General features: G+C 42.7%; 1 protein-coding gene, 1 long non-coding RNA gene, 1 other non-coding gene and 1 pseudogene across 6 annotated transcripts in view; 1 reads left to right on the plus strand and 3 right to left on the minus strand.

Annotated features, from left to right (window-relative positions):
• Window positions 1-1,937: 1,937 nt before the first annotated feature.
• The window catches only part of LOC137312689 (zinc finger protein 271-like), a 34,487-nt gene continuing 15,526 nt past the window's right edge, over window positions 1,938-20,898 (minus strand). The window contains exons 1-2 of one of the 3 annotated variants that reach the window (XM_067979195.1): window positions 6,485-6,579; window positions 1,938-3,546 (exon numbers count right to left, since the gene is read on the minus strand). In XM_067979195.1, coding sequence (XP_067835296.1) covers window positions 2,093-3,187 — 1,095 coding nt within the window. In that variant the 5' untranslated portion in view covers window positions 3,188-3,546; window positions 6,485-6,579 and the 3' untranslated portion in view covers window positions 1,938-2,092. The other 2 variants (XM_067979197.1, XM_067979198.1) reach the window with 2 other exon arrangements.
• LOC137312556 (protein FAM200A-like) lies at window positions 6,980-8,809 on the minus strand (annotated as a pseudogene).
• trnag-ucc (transfer RNA glycine (anticodon UCC)) lies at window positions 10,662-10,733 on the minus strand. Its single transcript has one exon. It is a non-coding gene; the product is annotated as a tRNA-Gly (tRNA).
• Window positions 13,343-19,912, plus strand: LOC137312380 (uncharacterized). Of its 2 annotated transcripts, XR_010960706.1 has the most exons (4): window positions 13,343-13,853; window positions 14,212-14,297; window positions 17,441-17,503; window positions 17,864-19,912. It is a non-coding gene; the product is annotated as an uncharacterized lncRNA (long non-coding RNA). The 2 variants fall into 2 exon arrangements; XR_010960707.1 differs by lacking the exon at window positions 17,441-17,503.

Below are 20,898 nucleotides of genomic sequence, written 5' to 3' on the forward strand. Positions count from 1 at the left end.
CTCGTGTTCAAATCCCTCCATGGCCCTCACCCTCTCCCTATCTCTGTAATCCCCTGCAACCTATTTAATCTGCACCGACAACCGCATGTCTCGCCACCCTCAGGTCTCGGACTCTCAGTCCTGTATAACACACAGTCAGTGCTGGGACACTCAGTCCTGTTATATACAGAGTCAGTGCTAAGACACTCAGTCCTGGTATAGACACAGTCAGTGCTGGGACATTCAGTCCTGTTGTCGACACAGTCAGTGCTGGGATATTCAGTCCTGTTATACACACAGTCAGTGCTGGGACACTCAGTCCTGTTATAGACACAGTCAGTGCTGGGACATTCAGTCCTGTTGTAGACACAGTCAGTGCTGGGACATTCAGTCCTGTTATACACACACTCAGTGCTGGGACACTCAGTCCTGTTATACACAGTCAGATAAATAAATAACTACAAACTAAGAATGAAATCTCCAGGATGTGACGGTTTCCACCCCAGAGTTTTAAAGGAAACAGGTGGGGAAATTGCAGATGCATTCGTCATAATTTCCCAAAGCTCTCCAGACTCAGGAATTGTGCCTTTGGATATGAATGTTGAAAATGTCACTCCGTTTATTTAAGAAAGGAAGGAGGGAGAAACCAGGACAATACAGACCTGTCATTTTAACGTCGGTTGTGGGGAACTAACTGAAATCTATCATGAGAAAAAAAATGAGCTGGTCAAAGAGAGTCAACTTGGATTTGTGAAGGGCAGGTCATATCTGACTAATTTCGTTGGATTTGTTGAGGAAACTAACAAGGTGGACAGGGGATTGTCTATGAAGGTTATCTATATGGACTTACAGAATGCATTTGAAAAGGTTCAGCACAAGAGATTAATGGAAAAAATAAAAGGCACAAAATTGAAAGTGACCTTGTGACTTGGGTTGCAATTGGTTGGGAGGTCGGAGAAAAGAGTAAGGAGAAAGGGAATTTTCTTTGATTGGCGGGATATGACTAGTGGTGTCCCCATGGATCTGTACTGGGGCCTCAGCTTTTCACCATATTTATCAATAACTTGGATGAAGGAATAGAGAGTTGTAGATCCAAGTTTCCAGATGACACTAAGTTATGAGGCACAGTAAGTTGTGTAGATGGGAGCAGAAAGTTACAAAGGGAAAGTTTAAGTGAATGGACAAACTGTGGCAGATGGAGTTCAATGTGGGGAAGTGTGAGATCATTCACTTTGGATGCAAAAAGGTAACATTGGAGTATTTTCTTAAAGTGAGAGACTGCGAATGGTGAAGGAGCAAAGGGATTTGGGTGTCCATGTACACAAATCACTAAATGCTAGTGCACAGATGCAAAAAGCAACCACAGACTAATGGCCTTTATCTCCAGTGTTGGAATACAAAGGGAAGGAAGTGATGCTTCAGTTCTACAGAGCCTTGGTCAGAGCCCATCTGGAGTACTGATCCTCACCAAGGATATATTGACCTTGGAGGGGGGACAGTGCAGATTCACCAGAATGATACTGGGCATTGAAGTGTTCAATTATGAGGACCGGTTGCATAAACTTGGTTTTGCATTCCTTTGAGTTTAGAAGTTTGAAGGGTGATCTGATCCAGGGATTTAAAATGATAAAGGGATTCGAAGTGGTAGAAACAGAAACTATTTTCTCTGTTGGGGGAATCCAGAACAAGAGGACATAACCTTAAATTTAGAGCTAGGGCGTCTAGGATTGAAATCAGGAAGCTCTTTTTCACACAAGGAGAGTGGAAAACTGCTCAGGCTGATTGAACTGGACCCTGTGATAAAATAGAATTTTATGTCCTGTCAGACTTGGACATCTTGTAGATCCATCTTTTAAAAAGGTGGAGGAGCTCAGTACGAAGATGTATTCAACTCACGTCGTCATAAGTCCTCCAACTGTTTCTTTTATCATCGAGATATGAAGGTCAAAAACACTGTGTTCAAAAGAAAGCTGATTTATTTGACACTTGTACAGAATACTAAACTGCAGCCCAGTTAAAGGGGGTCATTAACATCAGAAACAAACTCCAACTGTCAGAATGAACGTGGTTTAGTCCTGGATACAGCAATAACAGCAGAATCCAACTCCTGCAGTCACATGTGAACTCGCTGGTGACTCAGCAGGTGGGATGACTGAGTGAATCCCATCCCACACACGGAACAGGTGATCGGCCTCTCCTCAATGTGAATACGTTCATGTCTCATCAGATCCCATGTTCTTTTAAAGCTCTTCTCACAGTTTGAACATTTAAAGGGTCTCTTATCAATGTGAACAAGTTGGTGTTCAATGAGGCCGGATGAACAAGTGAATTCCTTCCCACACACAGAGCAGGTGAATGGCCTCTCCCCAGTGTGAACTCGTTGGTGTGTCAGCAGGGTGGATGACTGAGTGAAGCTCTTCCCACACACGGAGCAGGTGAACGGCCTCTCCCCAGTGTGAACTCGCTGGTGTGTCAGCAGGGTGGATGACTGAGCGAATCCCTTCCCGCACAGGGAGCAGGTGAATGGCCTCTCCCCGATGTGAACTTGCTGATGTCTCAGGAGGTGGGATGATCGAGTGAATCGCTTCCCACACACAGAGCAGGTGAACGGCATCTCCCCAGTGTGGACTCGCTGGTGTGTCAGTAGGCTGGATGAGCGAGTAAATCCCTTCCCACACAAGGAGCAGATGAACGGCCTCTCCCCAGTGTGAGTACGTTGGTGTGTCAGCAGATCACTTTTTCTTTTAAATCTCTTCTCACAGACAGAACATTTAAAAAGACACTTATCAGTGTGAACAAGTTGATGTTCAATGAGGTGGGAAGATTGAGTGAATCCGCTCCCACACACGGAGCAGGTGAACGGCCTCTCCCCAGTGTGAATTCGCTGGTGTGTCAGCAGGTTGGATGACTGAATGAATCCCTTCCCACACACGGAGCAGGTGAACGGCCTCTCCCCACTGTGAATACGTTGGTGTGTCAGCAGATCACTTTTTCTTTTAAAGCTCTTCTCACAGACAGAACATTTAAAAAGTCTCTTATCAGTGTGAACAAGTTGATGTTCAATGAGGTGGGATGACTGAGTGAATCCCTTCCCACACACGGAGCAGGTGAACGGCCTCTCCCCAGTGTGTCTGTGTCGATGAGTTTCCAGCCGGGACGAGTAACTGAATCCCCTCCCACAGTCCCCACATTTCCACGGTTTCTCCATGGTGCGGGCGTCCTCGTGTCTCTCCAGGTTGGACGATCAGTACAAGTCTCGTCTGCACAGAGAACACTTGTCTGGTTTCTCCCCACTGTGAATGGTACGATGTTTTTTCAGGCTGTGTAACTGGTTAAATTTCTTTCCACAGTCAGTGCACTGGAACACTCTCACTCGGGTGTGTGTGTTTCGCTGCTATTCCAGTCACAGTGATGTTTGAAATCTTTTCCCACAGGTGGAACAGATCAACATTTCTCCTATATTTTAAGGCCGATAATCTTCAGGTGCTGGTGAATAGAGTGACTGTCAGATCTTGACGTGATGTTTGGTTTGAGTTTGTCGTCTGCAAATCCTCCCCTTCTAATACCCTGTAAAAGGAGATAACAAAAGTCCTCACTGTGAATACGAGATTTAAATTCAGAACAGGCAATTCCAGTTTCTATGGAACATTCGACCCGCTCATTCCCCCAGACTGTAAATGCCCGTCCCGCACACTCACCCTCCTCCCTCTGCTGAAACCCAAACCCATCGCACCACTTCCAACAATTTTCCTTCTATTTAATTTTTCTGTCTTGAAGATCCCGACTCGGACTGGTTTCAGTTCTACACTCACTGGTTCCATTCCCTCTCCTCCCCTGAAGGTGCTAGTTCTGGCTAGGTTCAGTTCTACACGCACTGCTCCCAACCATCTCCTCCCCTGAAGGTGCTGACTCTGGTTGGATGCTGTTCTGCACTCACTGGTTCCCCTCTCCTCTCCTGAAGATGCTCACTCTTGCTGTGTGTATATGGTCTGCCCCTCATTTCGACATTATGTCCCTCCCTATAGCTGCCTGTAGGCAGTCCATATGTAATACCTCCCAAATTTGGCGACGGAATCTTTCTGACCAGTCACCATTTCTCCTTCATTTAAACACTATCCCTGACCTATCACAATTTCTCCTTTATTTGCAGACAGTCCCTGACCAGTCAGCATTTCACCTTCATTGACAGACACTCCCTGAGCAAACACCATTTCTCCTTCATTTAAAAACTCTCTCTGACCAGTCAGCATTTTCCTTCATTAATAGACGCTCCCTGGCCCATCACTATTTCTTCATTTATGGACATTACCTGACCTGTCAACATTTCTCCTGCATTCACAGACACTCCCGGACCAATCACCATTCCTCCTTCATTGACAGACACTCCTTGACCAGTTTCTATTTCTCCTTCATTAACAAACGCTGCCTGACAAGTCACCATTTCTCCATCATTTACAGACTCTGCTTGAACTGTCACAATTTCTCCGTCATTTATCGATACTCCCTGTCCCGTCACCGTTTCTCCTTCATTTATAGACACTCCCTGACCTGTCACCATGTCCTCCCCTATTTATAGATACTCCCATACCAGACGCCATTTCACCTGCATTTATAAACACTCCCTGACCCGTCACCATTCCTCCTTCATTTATAGCCACGCCCTGACCCGTCACCATTTCGATTTCATTAATAGACACTCCCTAACCAGACACTATGTTTCCTTCATTTACAGACACTCCCTAATGAGACAATTTTTCCTTCATTTACAGACACTCCCTGACCAATCACCATTTCATCTTCATTTACAAACATTCACTGTCCCGTCCCCATTTCTCTTTCATTTATAGACACTCCCTGACCCTTCACCGCTTCTCCTTCATATATAGACACTCCCTCACCCGGCACCATTTATCCTTCATTTGGAGACAATCCCTGTCCAGTCACCATTTATCCTTGATTTACAGACACTCCCGAACTAGTCAGCATTTCTCCTTCATTTACAGACACCCCCTGACCTGTCACCAGTTCTCCTTCATTTACAGACACCCCCTGACCTGTCACCAGTTCTCCTTCATTTACAGACACTCCATGACCAGTCACCAGTTATCCTTCATTTACGGACACTCCATGACCAGTCGCAATTTCTCCTTCATTTAGAGACACTTCCTGACCAATCACTATTTCTCCTTCATTGACAGACGCTCCCTGAACGTCCCCATTTCTACTTAATTTATAGACACTTCCTGACCAATCGCATTTCTCCATCATTTGCAGACACTCCCTGACCGGTTATCATTTCTGCTTCATTTACAGACACTCCCTGACCAGTCACCTCCTCTCACCGCATCTCCCTCCAGATGTCCGTTCACTTGTGAGCAATGCTCTTGCCATCCACAAACTTATTGCGGATTGCTGCATTTAGGAACATCGGAACAGGAGTTGGCCATTCAGCCCCACGAGCCGGTTCCGCCATTCAATTAGATCATGGCTGATTTATATCTTAAATCTATCTACCCTACTTCGTATCATAGCCCTTAATACTTTGGCCAAACACAAATCTATCAATCTCAATTTTCAAATTTACAATTGACCCCCAGCCTCAACAGCTTTTTGGAGTGAAGAGAGTTCCAGATTTCCACTCCCCTTTGTGTGAAGAATTACTTCCTGACGTCACCCCTCAATGGCCGAGCTCTAATTTTAAGATGATTCCCGCTTGTTCTGGACTCTCCCACCAGAGGAAATAGTTTATCTCCATCGACTCTATCAAAACCTCTAATCATCTTAAACACCTCAATTAGATCAATCCTAAATATTGTTTATTCAAGAGAATACAAGCCTAGTCTACGCATCTGTGTTCATCATTTACATAATTCATCACCATAAGTACAGGATAGAAATTCAGAACACACAGTTCTAGTTTCTCTGGAACAGTCTTTTCTCCCTTGCCCCTCCTAAGCTGTGAATGCCCCGTCTAACACACTCTCCCTCCTTGCCCCTATTAAGCTGTAAATCCCCATCCCACACACTCTCCCTCTTTGCCCCTATTAAGCTGTAAATCCCCCGTCAAACACTATCCCTCCTTGCCCCAATTAAACTCTGAATTCCCCCATCCCACACACTATCCCTCCGTGACACTTCCTCGCTGTTTTGAAATCCAGATTCATCGCAGGATCTATTTTTCCTCCTTTTCTCTCTTGAAGGTTCTGCGTGATGTTGGGTTTCGGGCCCAGTCACTGTTTGCCCTCCAGTACCCGGCCAAGTGGTAATTCTGCACCTGTGAGCCTGTACAGCGAGCTGAGGGCGTTTCAACTGTGGGGAGCAGCACAGTCACCGTCCCTGGCTGATTCCGTCCGGCAAAGCTGAGGCCAACGGGAGCAGATCAACAACAACCTGCATTTGCAAAGAGCGGAGTCTCATCAACACCGAGTAGGGCTCAGGCCCCGAATCAGAGCCGGGGGTCCCGGGACTCCATTACACCCATCACCCAGCGCCTCCCCCGTCCTACCCGCCGCTTCTCGTTTTTTTCTCCCGTTTCCACCGAGTCCGACTCGCGAACAAAGGAAAGGAGCGATGCCTTCCCAGAATGCACGGCGGGCCTGGGGAGCATGCGCAGTCTGAGCGGGAAGTCAGCGCGTTCGAAAGATAGAGGGGTTTCTGCGGCATGGCGGATTGTGGGGCCTCCGGCAGCCATGAGTCGCAGTGCGTGGGTCAGTGTTTTATTGCCCGCGTCGCGCACAGAACGGTTTCTCGAAATACAGACTGAGGAATTCAGAGCCGGTTTGCTAAACAGACACTGACCGTACAATGTAGAACATTTATTTTAAAAAAATTTTCTCGTGACTCAGTGGAAGAAAAACACTTCCCCCAGGGACCCAAAAAATAATATCTTCTGACTGGAGTTTTCATCAAATCCCAATAAAGGTCAAAACATGCTCGCTCTTCACTTTACTTCAAGTAATAAATAAAATAAGACAACGACGTTACTTGAAAAACATTTTAATTACAGTATAAATACAGTAAATAAAAGATCAGGTTGAGTTTCACTTAAATAATGTGACGGATGGGTCTGCCTGTTGTTCATGATCTCATTCCAATCTGGATCACAAGATGAAAGCTCGACACGCTTATCAGGTGCCCTGATGACTCGGTTTCTTTCTCTTGTTTTCAACATTCTCAAAGTCGAAAATCCCAGTTCGCACATGTAGGCTGTTGTGAATGGCAGCAACAACAGAACACTAATCTTAGTCAACAGAGGATATTCTTTGAAAGCACTGAGCCAAAAAGAAGATACACTGAATAACTTGTGGCGTGTTTTCAGTGTGCTCACAGGTGAGTCGCACCAGTTCGTTTTCTTGCTCAGGCATCAAGTTTAGTTTAATTGTCTATTCAGGATTTTCGAAAGCAAAAGGATCTTTCATCCAACGCTTTTCCTTCAAATTTTCAAATCCCTCTGTCGAGAAGTAGCGACTAAAATTGTCAGACAGAGCAGCGAGATGTAACTGTATGACACATTTCATTTCATTCCCTTTATCTTCATTGAAGATGTTCCCCGCAATTTGTTGTAACAGTGTTGGGAACATGGAATATCTCGGGTGATTACTTTTCAGTCGGGCTTGCCACAGTTCTAATGACTTCTGGAATGTTTTTATCTGTTCACAAGGTCGAAACAAATCATTGCCTCTTCCTTGTAACTTCAAATTCAGTTCCTTTAAAATTGAGAACATGTCAGCCAGGTAAGACAACTTCATTAACCAACTGTCATCATAAAATACATTTGCAAAATTAAATGTTTCTCTACCAGAAAAATGTGAATCTCTTTCCTGAGGTCGTTAACCCTTGAAAGCACCCTGCCCCGTGACAGCTATCGTACTTCAGTGTGAAACAGTAAATGAGTAAGCTCAGCTCCCATTTCTGAGCATAATGCTTCAAAAAGCCTGCAGTTCAGTGAGCATCCTTTAATGAAATTAACAATTTTCACTACTTCCTTCAGTACTGCGATAAGATCAGGGGGAACAGCCTTGGACGCCAAAGCCTCGTGGTGAATGAAACAGTGATTCCAACCATCATTACCAGCTGCCTCAGATATTCATCTCACAACTCCGCTATTTCTCCCTGTCATTTTTGCTGCACAATCACTTGGAATTTCTTTGCAATCAGCCCAGTCCAATTTGTATTTTCCATCTGCACAGTGATGCAGTGCTTCGAATATCTCTGCTCCTGTTTTATTTGTTGGTAAAGTTAGACAACACAACAAAAATTCCATAAAGTCATCTTGCCCGGCAGATCTCACATAAACTAACAGTGTTGCACAATTTGAAATATCAGTACTTTCGACAAGTTGGATAGCAAAATCCCCGGCTGCTTGGCTTCGAAATGCTCAGCAACAGAACATATTCGCCGAGACATTGTGTTATCACTGAGAGGAATGGTTCTCAATTTTTCAGCAGGCTTCTCGACAAAGATTGTACGCACCATATCCAGAGATGCTGGAAGAATAAGTTTTTCGCCAACTGTATGGGCCATTTTCTCTCTTTCCACACGATATGAGACCAAATATGACAACAGTTGTGCCTTATCATTCAGAGCAGTTGACCGACTAAGAACTTGTGCTGATAACTTTAATCCCCGTTTCTTCCTTTAAAAACATTCAAGCGGGTGATCAACGAGTTCCCCATGTTTTGTCAATAAATTACTTTTTAATTTTGACGAGTTTGAAACTCTTGTTTCCAAGCACCTCGTTACAAATAACACGCTGGGGCTTTCGATCTTGGTTTGCGTTTGCACAATTGATGAAACCACATTTCAAAAAAGCCTCACTATACTGCTTCATCCTCGATGTGGTAGGTGGTTCAGAGGTGGTTCAGACCCGGTCGATATGGCAGAAGAGCGTCCATCATCAATTGAACTTTCTGTTGCAGAAGAACTTCTTTCTCTTCTTACAAAACGATTCATTTTTGGGAAATAAAGTTTGATGATTAAGCCGCCCCCGACTCCTTTCCCCTTGATACTGGACTTACACCAGCACCACACACCGTCACTTTGTCGGCGAGGAAGAGCGTGCCTTGGCTGTTGCTCCGGAAAAACTAATCATAACTGAAAGTGTATTCCACCAGAAAAAGGCCATCGCTCCACAGAATGAAATGACTGCCTGTCATCTTCCTAACGGAAATTACCTGTGAAATGATTGCCTGCCATCTGCCCAACGGAAATTACCTGTGAAATGACTGCCAGCCATCTGCCTAACTGGAAATTACCTGTGAAATGACTGCCTGCCATCTGCCTAACCGGATATTACCTGTGAAATGATTGCCTGCTATTTGCCCAACGGAAATTACCTAATACAGATGTGAAAGTAAATTTCAGTCCAACATTCAACCAATCAATTTCACGCAATCACAATTTTTGACGACAAGACTGCCTGTGACATATCATCTACTTATGAAATAAATGTTTGCCTCTTTCTTATTTGATGTCCAGTTTTGATTCATTTTATTTTCCTGGGTTTGTATTGTGACCGTACCCATTTAATGGCAGTGAGCTGATATTGTCAATCGGGCTCAGCATTCTCTGGCGAGCAGCTACCGGCCTTATAAGCTCCGCTGATAACCTGATATCTGACGAATTTCCTTTCCATGTCTCATTATATTTATACTTTTCTATTTAGGGTAAAACGAGGGTGCACAATGTTAAAAACAAAGCAATTTGGCAACATACAGGTCTCCCCAGTAAACGCAAGAGCACGCAGAATGAATCTCAATGGAACAAACCTCTTCTCTTTCACTCCCACTGGAAAAAATCCGAAAAGACCAAACCCTTTCCTATTCCCTCCCATTGCATAGGATCACAAAGAGAAAAACTCCTTCTCATTCCAAGCCATTATAGAGAGTGCGGTGCCCAGAACTGAACACAGTACTCTAAATGAGGACGAACCAGAGCTCTGTATAACTGTGACAAAACTTCCAGTCCTTTTTATTCCCGTTCCCTTGAGCTAAAGATCAAAATTTCATCTCCATTTTAACTTCTTTTTAGTGATTTAGTAATCACTGTTAGTGATTTCTGTACTTGGATCCCCATATGCCTCGATTCCCCGAGAGTGCAAAAATCTATCGATCTCAGCTTTGAATATATTCAACGACTGAGCATCCACAGCCCTCTGGGGTTGAGAATTCCAAAGATTCACAACACTTTCAGTGAAGAAATTCTTCCTAATTTCGATCCGAAATGTCCGGCCCCTTATCTTGAGACTATGACCTCTCGTTCTTGGTTCTCCAGCAGGGTAATCAGCCTCTCCTCACCGACCCTGTCAAACCACCTAAGAATTTTATACGTTTCAATGCGATCACCGACCATTCTTCAAAACTCCAGCGAATATAAGCCAATATTACACAATATTTCAACATAGTACATTTGCAGCAAGAATTCCTTCCTCTTATGTTCCAACACCCTTGCAATAAAGGCTGACATATCATTTGCCTTCCTCACTCTCATTCGACCCTTGGTAACTCACCATTCCCAGTATGTTTTTCCTCTGTTCCTTCTATAGGGAAAAGAAATGAACGTTGAAAACATTTTAAAATAATTACAGCGGTTTATATTTTGGAAACAATATCCAGCTGAACTGCATCAAATTCGATTGCAAACTTCCAGTTTCAAAAGGAAGTGAAATAATAAGAATAACTAATTGCGATGGCCAGGAATCGAACCCGGGTCAACTGCTTGGAAGGCAGCTATGCTCACCACTATACCACCATCGCTGATAATTTGCCACCATAAAATAGTTCCTAAACATTAAACCCGAAACAGACACTGCAGGCTTTTGGATTTTGTCCTTCATTGAAACTGGTTTCTGACGGATCCTTTCTCGCTCTGTTGCAGTTCCCGTTTCCGCCCAGTAGATGTCGCCAACCCCCAATCAATGGAAATTACAGAACAGCCAGTAATTCTTCACCTTTTCTCGGACTGAAGAGACAGTCGATACCTGCAATACTTGACCAGTTGGAAATACATTTTGCCGCAGCTCACATCAGCCATTGAGTAAAGTTAAATAGTTACATTAAATCATTACAGAGACCGGACGACCAGCTGGGCACGAGTGGCAGCTTAATATTCAAGCCGATAAGATCTTTTGAAAGGACAGGGAAATAGGGAATGAAGGCAGAGTAGCAATATTAGTAAAGGACAATATTACAGCAGTTGAAAGATGCAATATCAGTGAGGGTGAGCGGGCAGTGTAAACACTCTGAGAGACACCCATCACAAATGGCCCCACTGTACTCCTCCAGAAGGTATAAGAAGGGCGAGTGGGGGAGGATTTCTTCATTCTTTGTGGAAGTATTTGTGAGATTGTGGAAATGTCTGGAAGATGAAAAACCGGCGGTAAAGCTCGGTCCAAGGCCAAGTCTCGCTCATCCCGGGCCGGACTGCAGTTCCCTTTGGACCGTGTTCACAGCCTCCTGCGAAAGGGGAACTACGTTGAACGTGTGGGTGCCGGAGCCCCGGTCTATCTGGCTGCTTTGTTCGAGCATCTGACGGCTGAAATCCTCGAGCTGGCCGGCAACGCGGCCCACGACAACAAGAAGACCCGCATCATCCCCAGACAGTTGCAGCTGGCCATTCGTAACGACGAGGAGCTCAACAAGCTGCTGGGACGGGTGACCATTGCTCAGGGCGGGGTCCTGCCTAATATCCAGGCCGTGCTGTTGCCGAAGAAAAGCGCTGGGAGCATCAAGAACAAGCGAAGCGGCCAAAATTTAATCTAATAACAGGACAAGGACAGGACCAATCTTATTAAATCATTTGACTAATTAACAGAAAGAGTAAATAAGGGTGACCTGGTAGATGTAATACATTTGGATTTTCAGAAAGCCTTATGTAAGGTACCGCATTGTGGACTCATGGCAAAGTTTAGTGTCCGTGGAGTCAGGGGACAGGTCGCAGAATGGAAAGCAAGCTGGCGACAAAACAGAAAACAGAGAATAGGGGTTACGGTTAGTTGCTTGGAGTGGCAAAAAGTGGGAAGTGGTTTACAATTAACATTAACGATTTGGATTCGGGAATCGGAAGTACAATTTCAAAATTTGACTTTGACACCAAATTGGGGGGTACAGTTAATACAAAGGAAGAATGTGTCAAAATGCAAGAGGACATTAATAAACTTGCAGACTGAAGAATAAGGAGCTCACATATTGTTTGGATAATAAGTCTGAACAGGATAGAGGAGCAAAGGGATCGAGGGGTACAGACACACAAATTACTAAAAGTCGCAACTAAATTAGCTTCGCCAGCGTTACCGTCTGACAAAGACACTCGCCCTGAATCTGTGAAAATATAATGACCATTAACTTGGACTGATGCCGAACACATCCCCAATTATAGTGCGGCCCGGCCCGGACATCTCATTCTCTCTGTTTTATATCAGACAGTATCCCACCTTCATGTGAGCACTAGAGAGAGAGAAACAGTATCAGTCTTAGACTTCGTATCAGTGTCTAAATCACGCACAATAGCAATATCCACCTTCAGAAACAGCGCCAGAGAGAGAGAAAGGGAAGCAGACACGGTGAGAGAGACAGAGAGAGCGGTGAGAGAACCGGTAAAGTTCTGTTTTATCCAGAAAGATCGCGTTGGAGAGACAGAAGATGCAATCTCATCTCTCACTGATATTGTACAAGGGACAGAAACACTATTAATCCCACACTCAGGGACAGTGCAGAGAGTGACAAAAACAATAAGCCACATTTAACCCTCTTTTGCCTGTTGCACCATCTGAAGTTTTGCAGCTCAAGGCTGTTCGATATTACTCTTAGTAACCGAGAATTTCACTCCGGTTAAATTAATCTGGGATTGTTGCTGTCAGATATTAATTCTACACGGTCCCAGCAAATACACCAACTCCCACTTTCCTCCCATGTTTCTCCAGGATTCGTCTGAGAAATCCACCCTCCAGTTTCGGAGTCACACGTTCATTTATCAGTAGAGGGGCCAAAAATGAACAGAATCCTTTGGCTCATTCCACAGCCGCCCACTTAATCTATGAAAGGCTCTTTACCATCACAAGATATGGACAGGAACAGCAAGGATGGAAACATCAAGTTTAATAGTTAGAGATTGTAAAGTCAGTCTGGATTCCAGCGTTCGGCACTGGTGGAATCCCATCTGTTTCCCATTCTGGTGCCTGTTCCTGCACTGCCTGTGGACCCCATTCCCTCTGACCTTTCCCCCAGACCCACTTCCTTTGCTCAGACTCTGAAAAATTCCAATTGGGGAAAGTTTCCATCGATTTTTGTATTGGGAATTTTACCAGATATCTGCGCATGCGTGAATCAGCACCGCCCCCAGGGCTGGTTGTTGGTGAGCGGAAGAGCGCATGCGCGCTCCCCTCCCCCAGCTCGGCCTGTGGGCGCCATTCCCTCAGTGAGCGGAAGAAGATGGTTTAAAACAGCCGGGAATGGAGAGATCACGGCCCCCGGGGGAAGGGAGCAAAGAGCAGCCTCGTTACAGCAGCTCATCGCTTCGGGACCGTGTCCGCAGATGGGCTCAGAGATCGGCATTGAGTCCGGGGGAAGGTCAGGGGGAGTCCGGGGGCTGTTTGTAAGAGGCGGAGTGGATCAGGAACTAGTCCAGGAACATGGAGTGAGCGGGGGAAGGGAGAGGTCATTCTCGGGTTGTGGGTGCACAGGGTGTGTCCAGGGTAAGGGAGACAGAATGGGAAGAAACTGCTATTTAAAATCATTGCTGCGTTCTCTCCCCAAACCAGCAGTGAATGGTCCTGGTTTAGTTCCAGTCTCATCCTGTTTGTTGTTGCTGGACAGTGAAGAGTGGAAACAGAGCCGGACAGTAAGGATGTGGGGAGTTATTCAAAGAGCAGGCACCAGGTGAGAAGTTGAAGGACACATTTTAAACAACGGCTGTTTGCTTTCAGTTGAACGGTTAGTCCCCTGTGTGAGGGGTTTAGAAACCTGACCCGAACATCGGGTAGTCCCATTCATGGACCAGTGCAGTGGTTGGGTTGTGTCTGAATGCCTCTAATTTGTTATAAAACAGCCCAACACACCTGCTCTGCAGAAGCTGAGTGCTGCAGTATTGCAGTGGAGTCAGATACTGATACTGTTTGTATCGCTGATTTTCAATTGTGGATATTCAAAATAATTATTAACAGATATTAAACTGATCACTTTTGTATTTTCCACCTCAACTGTTCTTGAGTTACAAGAGATACGTTTCTTTTTACAGGCAAACTCTTGAAGGAGCCAGATTAAATGTGTAATTTCGTCCACCCGAGGCAAAGGAACAGTGCTGCCAACTCCTTCTCACACACAGTATGTATATTAGCACTCACAGAGCACGGAGACACAGACAGCTCATCAGTTCCACAGTCTCAGTCAGCAGAAGTAGTCAGTCCCACACTGATCCCAAATTTCCAGAGACACATTTTCAATCCAACAGTCAAACAGAGCAGGTGAGGCAGACACTGTTCCATTTCTCCCGAACTCAGTCCCGCTAACAGGTAGATACAAAAATCCCAGTCCAAAGTCTCGCTTTCAGATTGTCAATTTCACAAAAGGGCAACATTAGCCATGAATTAAGTACCAGATACCCCGAGATTCAAATTGAATACTAGCCCAGAACTCACACACACGTGAGTTTAATCATGCAGTATCCATTCGAATAGTGTACCATTCGAATACAAATTGCCAGTCCAAAACTCATGTACAGTATCAGATTGAGAAATGCTGTGACAGTGTAACCTAAGTAACATATTAGATACCAGTTTATAATATACTCATAGTATGAGATTTAAAAATACAGTATCAATTCTATTAGCACAGACTGAGATACACATTACATACCAGTCCAAAAATGTTATAAAATAAAATGTAATAATGCAGTATCAATTCATTTAGTGCAGACTGATCTACACATTATATAGCAATTCAAAAATGTCACCATGTCAGTTTGAAAGATATATTAACATTCACAATATTACTCAAAGAGATATAGATTTAATAGTAGTCCAAAAGCACACAAATTATCTGATTAAAACCTCGAGCATCAAATCCTGAAGTTTATCCAAATTTACCAATTAAATAATGAGAAAAATTATTTAAACATTATGATATTAAAGTACAGTATTGAATACCATAATGTAATCGGAGAAAATAATTAGATACAGATACAGAATGAATCTCACACTCAGATACAGTACAGAGACACACAGATAAAGAATGAATCCCACATTCACACACAGTACCAGAGATGGCAGATACAGAACGAATCTCATACTCACACACAGTACAAGAAATTGACAGATACAGAATGAATCCCATACTCACATAGATTACCAGGAACAGAATGAATCTCACTCACACAGTACCACAAACTGACAGATACAGAATGAATGTCACAGTCACATTACTGAAGACTGAGTTATACATTGCATACCTGTCCAAAGATCTCATAGTGTCAGATTGAAAGATACTGTATCAATTCCATTAGTTCAGACTGAGTTACATATTAGATATATTGGTAAATACTCATAGAGTATTATACTGAAATATACATTATCAATACCTTTGGTACAGACTGAGCTACACATTACATACTAGTCCAAAAACCTCATAAATGTTCAGACTGGAAGATACAGCTTCAATTCTATTAGCACTGTCTGACCTGCACATTGCATCCCAGACTGAAAAACCCATAAAATATTAGACTGAAAGAGAGATTATCGATTCCATGAGTGCAGACTGAGCCACACATTATATAGCAGTCCAAGAATCTCATAATGTAACAGACTCAAATATACAACATCAAATTCATCAGCACAGACTGAACTATATGTTACTCACCAGTCCAAAAATCTCATAGAGTAACAGATTGAATGATTCAATATCACTTCCATTATTGAAGACTGAGCTGCACATCACATTCCAGTCCAAAAATCTCATACAATATCAGACTTAAAGATACAGTATCAATTCCTTTAGTGCAAGATGAGCTACATATTACATACCAGTCCAAAAACCTCATAGTGTTAGACTCAGATATAGACTTAATCCCATTATTGCAGACTGAGCTACACATTACATACCAGTCCAGTAATTTCAACATAAACAGACTGAAAAGTACATTATCATTCATAATAAAGTTCAGAGATTCAGATGTAACATTACTCCAAAACTCACACACGTTGTTTGATTAAAGAAAACCGATAATTGTATCCATATTAACAAATTAAATACTCGAAGAACTGTATATACTTTAAAGTATTAAAAATATAGTTTCAAATCCGATGCTGTAATCTGAAATAAGAATACAGAATGAATCCAGACTTGCACATTGTCTCAGAGACTGAATTACAGAATGAATCCCACACTGAGATAAAATAGCAGAAAATGGCAGATACAGAATGTATCCAACACTCACAGACAGTACCAGAGACTGACAGGTACTAGAGATAGACAGATACAGAATGAATCCATCACTTATATGTAGTACCTTCGACTGACAGATGCAGAATATACCCTACGCTCACACTCAGTAGTGGAGACTGATAGATACAGAATGAATCCCAAACTCGCGCACAGTACCAGAGACAGACAGGTAGAGAATAAACCCCATTCTCACACACAGTCCCAGAGACAGACAGACACAGAAGAAACCCCACTCTCATACACAGTACCAGAGACTGACCTCTACTGGACGTAAGCGAGAACTGTAAAAGAGTGGAACAAATTCACATCATCTGTCATGGTTACAGAAACAGGACAATCTGCAATGTGAGGAAAGTCTCTGTCTGTAACAATTATTCTCGCATTTTTGCACATTATGATAGTGAAAAATGAAGACAATTGATTTATAATAAGGTTTTTGTTTTACTCATTCGATAGTTGTGAATTTACCGCATTATATTTCACTGTACATTGCACAGTATTTCTCTCTGGTTTCTCAGGACACGATTTACATTGCTCCTCGACCCAATTTAGACTCTTCTTTTCCAAGCAGTATGTGGCCTCCTTATTCCCCCAAGTGAAACGCACCACCTCGCACCTCTCTATATTGAAATTCAATGGGCATTTACACGGCCGTTCTCCTAGCTTCACAGTCTTCCTCAGAATAGATAATACCCCCTAAATTGATTAGAAGAATTTAACACAGCATTACAAATAGTGTTTGGTCTAACAAAATGTACTTGCAGCACGTCTCCATTCCTAGTTTTTCTAAATCTCACTCGTGCAATATTATGTGAAGAATGAGTTTATCTTCTGTCCCTCTCTCATCTGCAAACTTCAATGTCCCGGGGTTTGGGGACATCAACTGGCCGGAAGCAGAACCGCAACAATTCGGTACAAATTGGTGAAACCGGATAATGTGCAGTGTGAACGTGTTTGTGATTGGTGGCAGGAATTAAATCTGATTTTTCATATCTGCCCATTAACCTTTAGTGTTTGTTATTGAACAGTGAACAGAGCCGTACAGTAAGGATATGGGGAGTTATAAAAAGACCATCTATTGCAGGCATCAGGTGAGCTGTTTGAAGGACAAATTTTAAAAAGTGGCTGTTTTGTTTCGGTTTTATGGTTCGTCCCATGGGAGAGGGGATTAGAAACCTGACCTGTACAAAGGTTCCCGCCCCATGGATCAGTGCAGGGGTTGGGTTGTATCTGGATGTCACTAATTTTTTGTAAAACAGCCCAACACACCTGGTGTGCAGAAGCTGAGTGCTGCAGTACTGCAGTGGAGTCAGACACTGACACTGTTTGTATCACTGGTTTTCTATTTGTAGATATTACAATGATTATTAACAGAGAGATTCAATTGATCACGTTTGTATTTTCTACTTCACCTGTTGTTAAGTTACAAGCGATATTTTTTCTTCCTGCAGGCAAATCCTTGAAGGACCCACAATCAATGTGATGTTGACTCCACCCGAGGCACGTGGAGCAGTCAATGCAGCCAGCTGCTTCTCACACACAGTAGGTACATTAACACTCACAGAGCACAGAGACAAGGATAGGTCACCAGTCCCACAATCTCAGACAGCAGAAATAGCCAGTCGCATACTGATCCCAATCCAACAGTCAAACAGAGCAGGAGAGACAGACGGAATTTCCATTTCACAATGACTCAGTACCGCTGACCGGCAGATAAATAATTCCCAGTCCAAAATCACACCCAGTATCAGATTGAAAGGCACTGTGTCAATCTCACGTTTGTTCAGCCTTAGCTACAAATTAAATCCCAGATAGAACTGACACATGGGACCGATTGATAGGTACAGAATGAATCACAATAGTGTACCCGAGATTCAAATTAAGTACCAGCCCACAACTCTCACACATTATGAGTTTAAAGATGCAGTATTCATGACCACATTGTACACTGAGATACACGTTAGATACCAGTTCAGATGTTACCCAAATTTGACTCACATATTTGTCCAAAAACCTCATAGTGTCAGAATGCAATGTCCATTTCAATTCCTTTACTGCAGACTGAGGTACACATTAGATACCAGTCCAAAATTATCATAAAGTATGAGACTGAAAGATACAGTATCAATCCCATTGGTGCAGACTGAGCTACACGTCACATACAAGTCCAAAAATCTCAGTGTCAGGTTGAAAGATACAGAATCAATTCCATCAGTGCGGATTGAGCTACACATTATATACAAGTCCAAAATTCACATAGAGTCTCGTACTGGAAGATACAGTATCAATCCCATTAGTGCAGGCTGAGGTACACATTAGTTACCTGTCCAAAAATCACATTGTGTCAAACTGAAAGGCACAGTATCAATTCCTTTACTGCAGACAGAGATTCACATTAGATACCTGTCCAAAAATCAAGTACAGTATCATAATGGAATATATAGTATCGATTTGATTAGTACAGACTGATCTACACGTAACATACCAGTAGAAAAACCTCACACGGTATCAGACTGGAAGATACAGTATCAAACCCATTAGTGCAGACTGAGGTTCACATTAGATACCAGTCCAAAAGTGTCAAACTGAAAGATACAGTATCAATTCCATTGGTGCAGAGTGAACGACACCTTACAAACCAGCCTAAATATATGACACAGTATCAGACTGGAAGGTTCAGTATGAATTCCATCAATGCAGACTGAGCTACACATTACAAACCAGTCCAAAAATCTCTTGCAGTGTCTGACTGCAAGTTAGAGTGTCAATTCCATTTGTACAGACAGAACAACAGATTACATACCAGGTCAAAAATCTCATACAGTGTCAGCCTGAAAGATACAATATCAATTCCATTAGTCCAGACTGAGCTACGCATTAAATACGAGTCCAAAAAATTCACAGCAAAAGATTGACATGTACATTATCTTCTGAGATTAAGATATAATCCTACAACAAAACTCACACACGTTGTTAGATGAAAACAAAATCCAATAGTGTATCCATATTTACAAATTAATGCCAGACAAAAGATTTGTACATATTAATGAATTTAAGAAACAGTTTCAAGCACTATACTGCAACCTGAAATAAGAATGCAGAACGAATCCAGACTTGCACTTTTCCCATAGACTGAGTTACAGGATGAATCCCCCACTGAGATAAAATACCAGAGACTGACAGTCACAGAATGAAACACACACTCACAGACTGTACTGGAGACTGACGGATACAGAATGAATCTCACAATCACATACTGACTGACAGACAGAGAATTAATCCCACACTCTCATACAGTCTGACATCTATTGGACATTAGTAAGAACTGTAACAGAGTGGAATAAATTCACATCATCTGTCGTTGTTACAGATTCAGCACAATGTGCAATGTGAGGAAATAGTTTCTCCCCGTAACTTCTACTCTCGTATTTTCTTCATATTTTGTCAGTGAAAAATTAGACAATTGATTCATAATAAAGTTTTGTTTTGATCGTTCGAAAGTTGCCCCATTATATTTCCCTCTACATTGCGCAAAATTTCTGTCTGATTTCTTATGACACGATTTATATTAATTCAAATATACCGAACTGCAACACAAATAAAAACTGAGCGCAAATCTGGAAGTTTCAACGGCGACCGTCAAAAGTGAAAGGGATAAAATATAGAAAAAATTAAAACCGAAAATACTGGAAAGACTCAGCAGGTCCGGCAGCATCTGTGGAGAAGGGAAGCTCGGGTTAACGATTCAGGTCAATGATCCTTCGATAGATCAGAAAGGTTAATCCGACATAATTTAAATAAGGAACGGGAATCAGCAGAGGGAAAAATTTCAGACAATCAATTAATTTCACAGATCCGTGCAATTGTGTCCTTTATCCACCGTACAGATCAGGGCAAATAATAATACAAAGGAACAGTTAAATTCAACGTTATGGTGGAAGAAATGAATTTTAAAATATTTTTTATATAAATTGGACCCGTTTGGAAACATTATCGCTCTGAACATCATCAAATTCGGTTCCAGTCTTGGTGTTTCTGAATTCAGCGTGCTGGGATTCAAACCTGTTGGAATTAACTGCTGGGAAGGCAGCTATACTCACCATTATAGCACCTTATTTCACTTGGATGGAGAAATAGAGAGTTTCTGTGGAATTTCGGACTGAATTGTTCCCTTTGGGTTTCTGGCAGTTTAATCACAGACAATAAATCGTGACAAAAAATCATCCCCTGAACAGACACAACAAGCTGGTGGAATTTCTCATTCATAGATATTAAATAAGGGGATGGCAAAAGCGAATAGGAAGAGGTTAGGAAGAAGTCACAAAAACAATTAGGGAAGCAAACAGGAACCACGAAATCAAATTATCAAGGAATATAAAAAGTAATAGTAAATTATTCCACAGACACAAAAATAACAAAAGGAAAATCAGAATATCTTGAGTGCCACTCAGGGATTCACAAGATAAACTCACAGGTAACGTCAGCG

This window comes from Heptranchias perlo, unplaced genomic scaffold (genome assembly GCF_035084215.1).
Source record: "Heptranchias perlo isolate sHepPer1 unplaced genomic scaffold, sHepPer1.hap1 HAP1_SCAFFOLD_43, whole genome shotgun sequence".
Lineage (NCBI taxonomy): Eukaryota > Metazoa > Chordata > Chondrichthyes > Hexanchiformes > Hexanchidae > Heptranchias > Heptranchias perlo.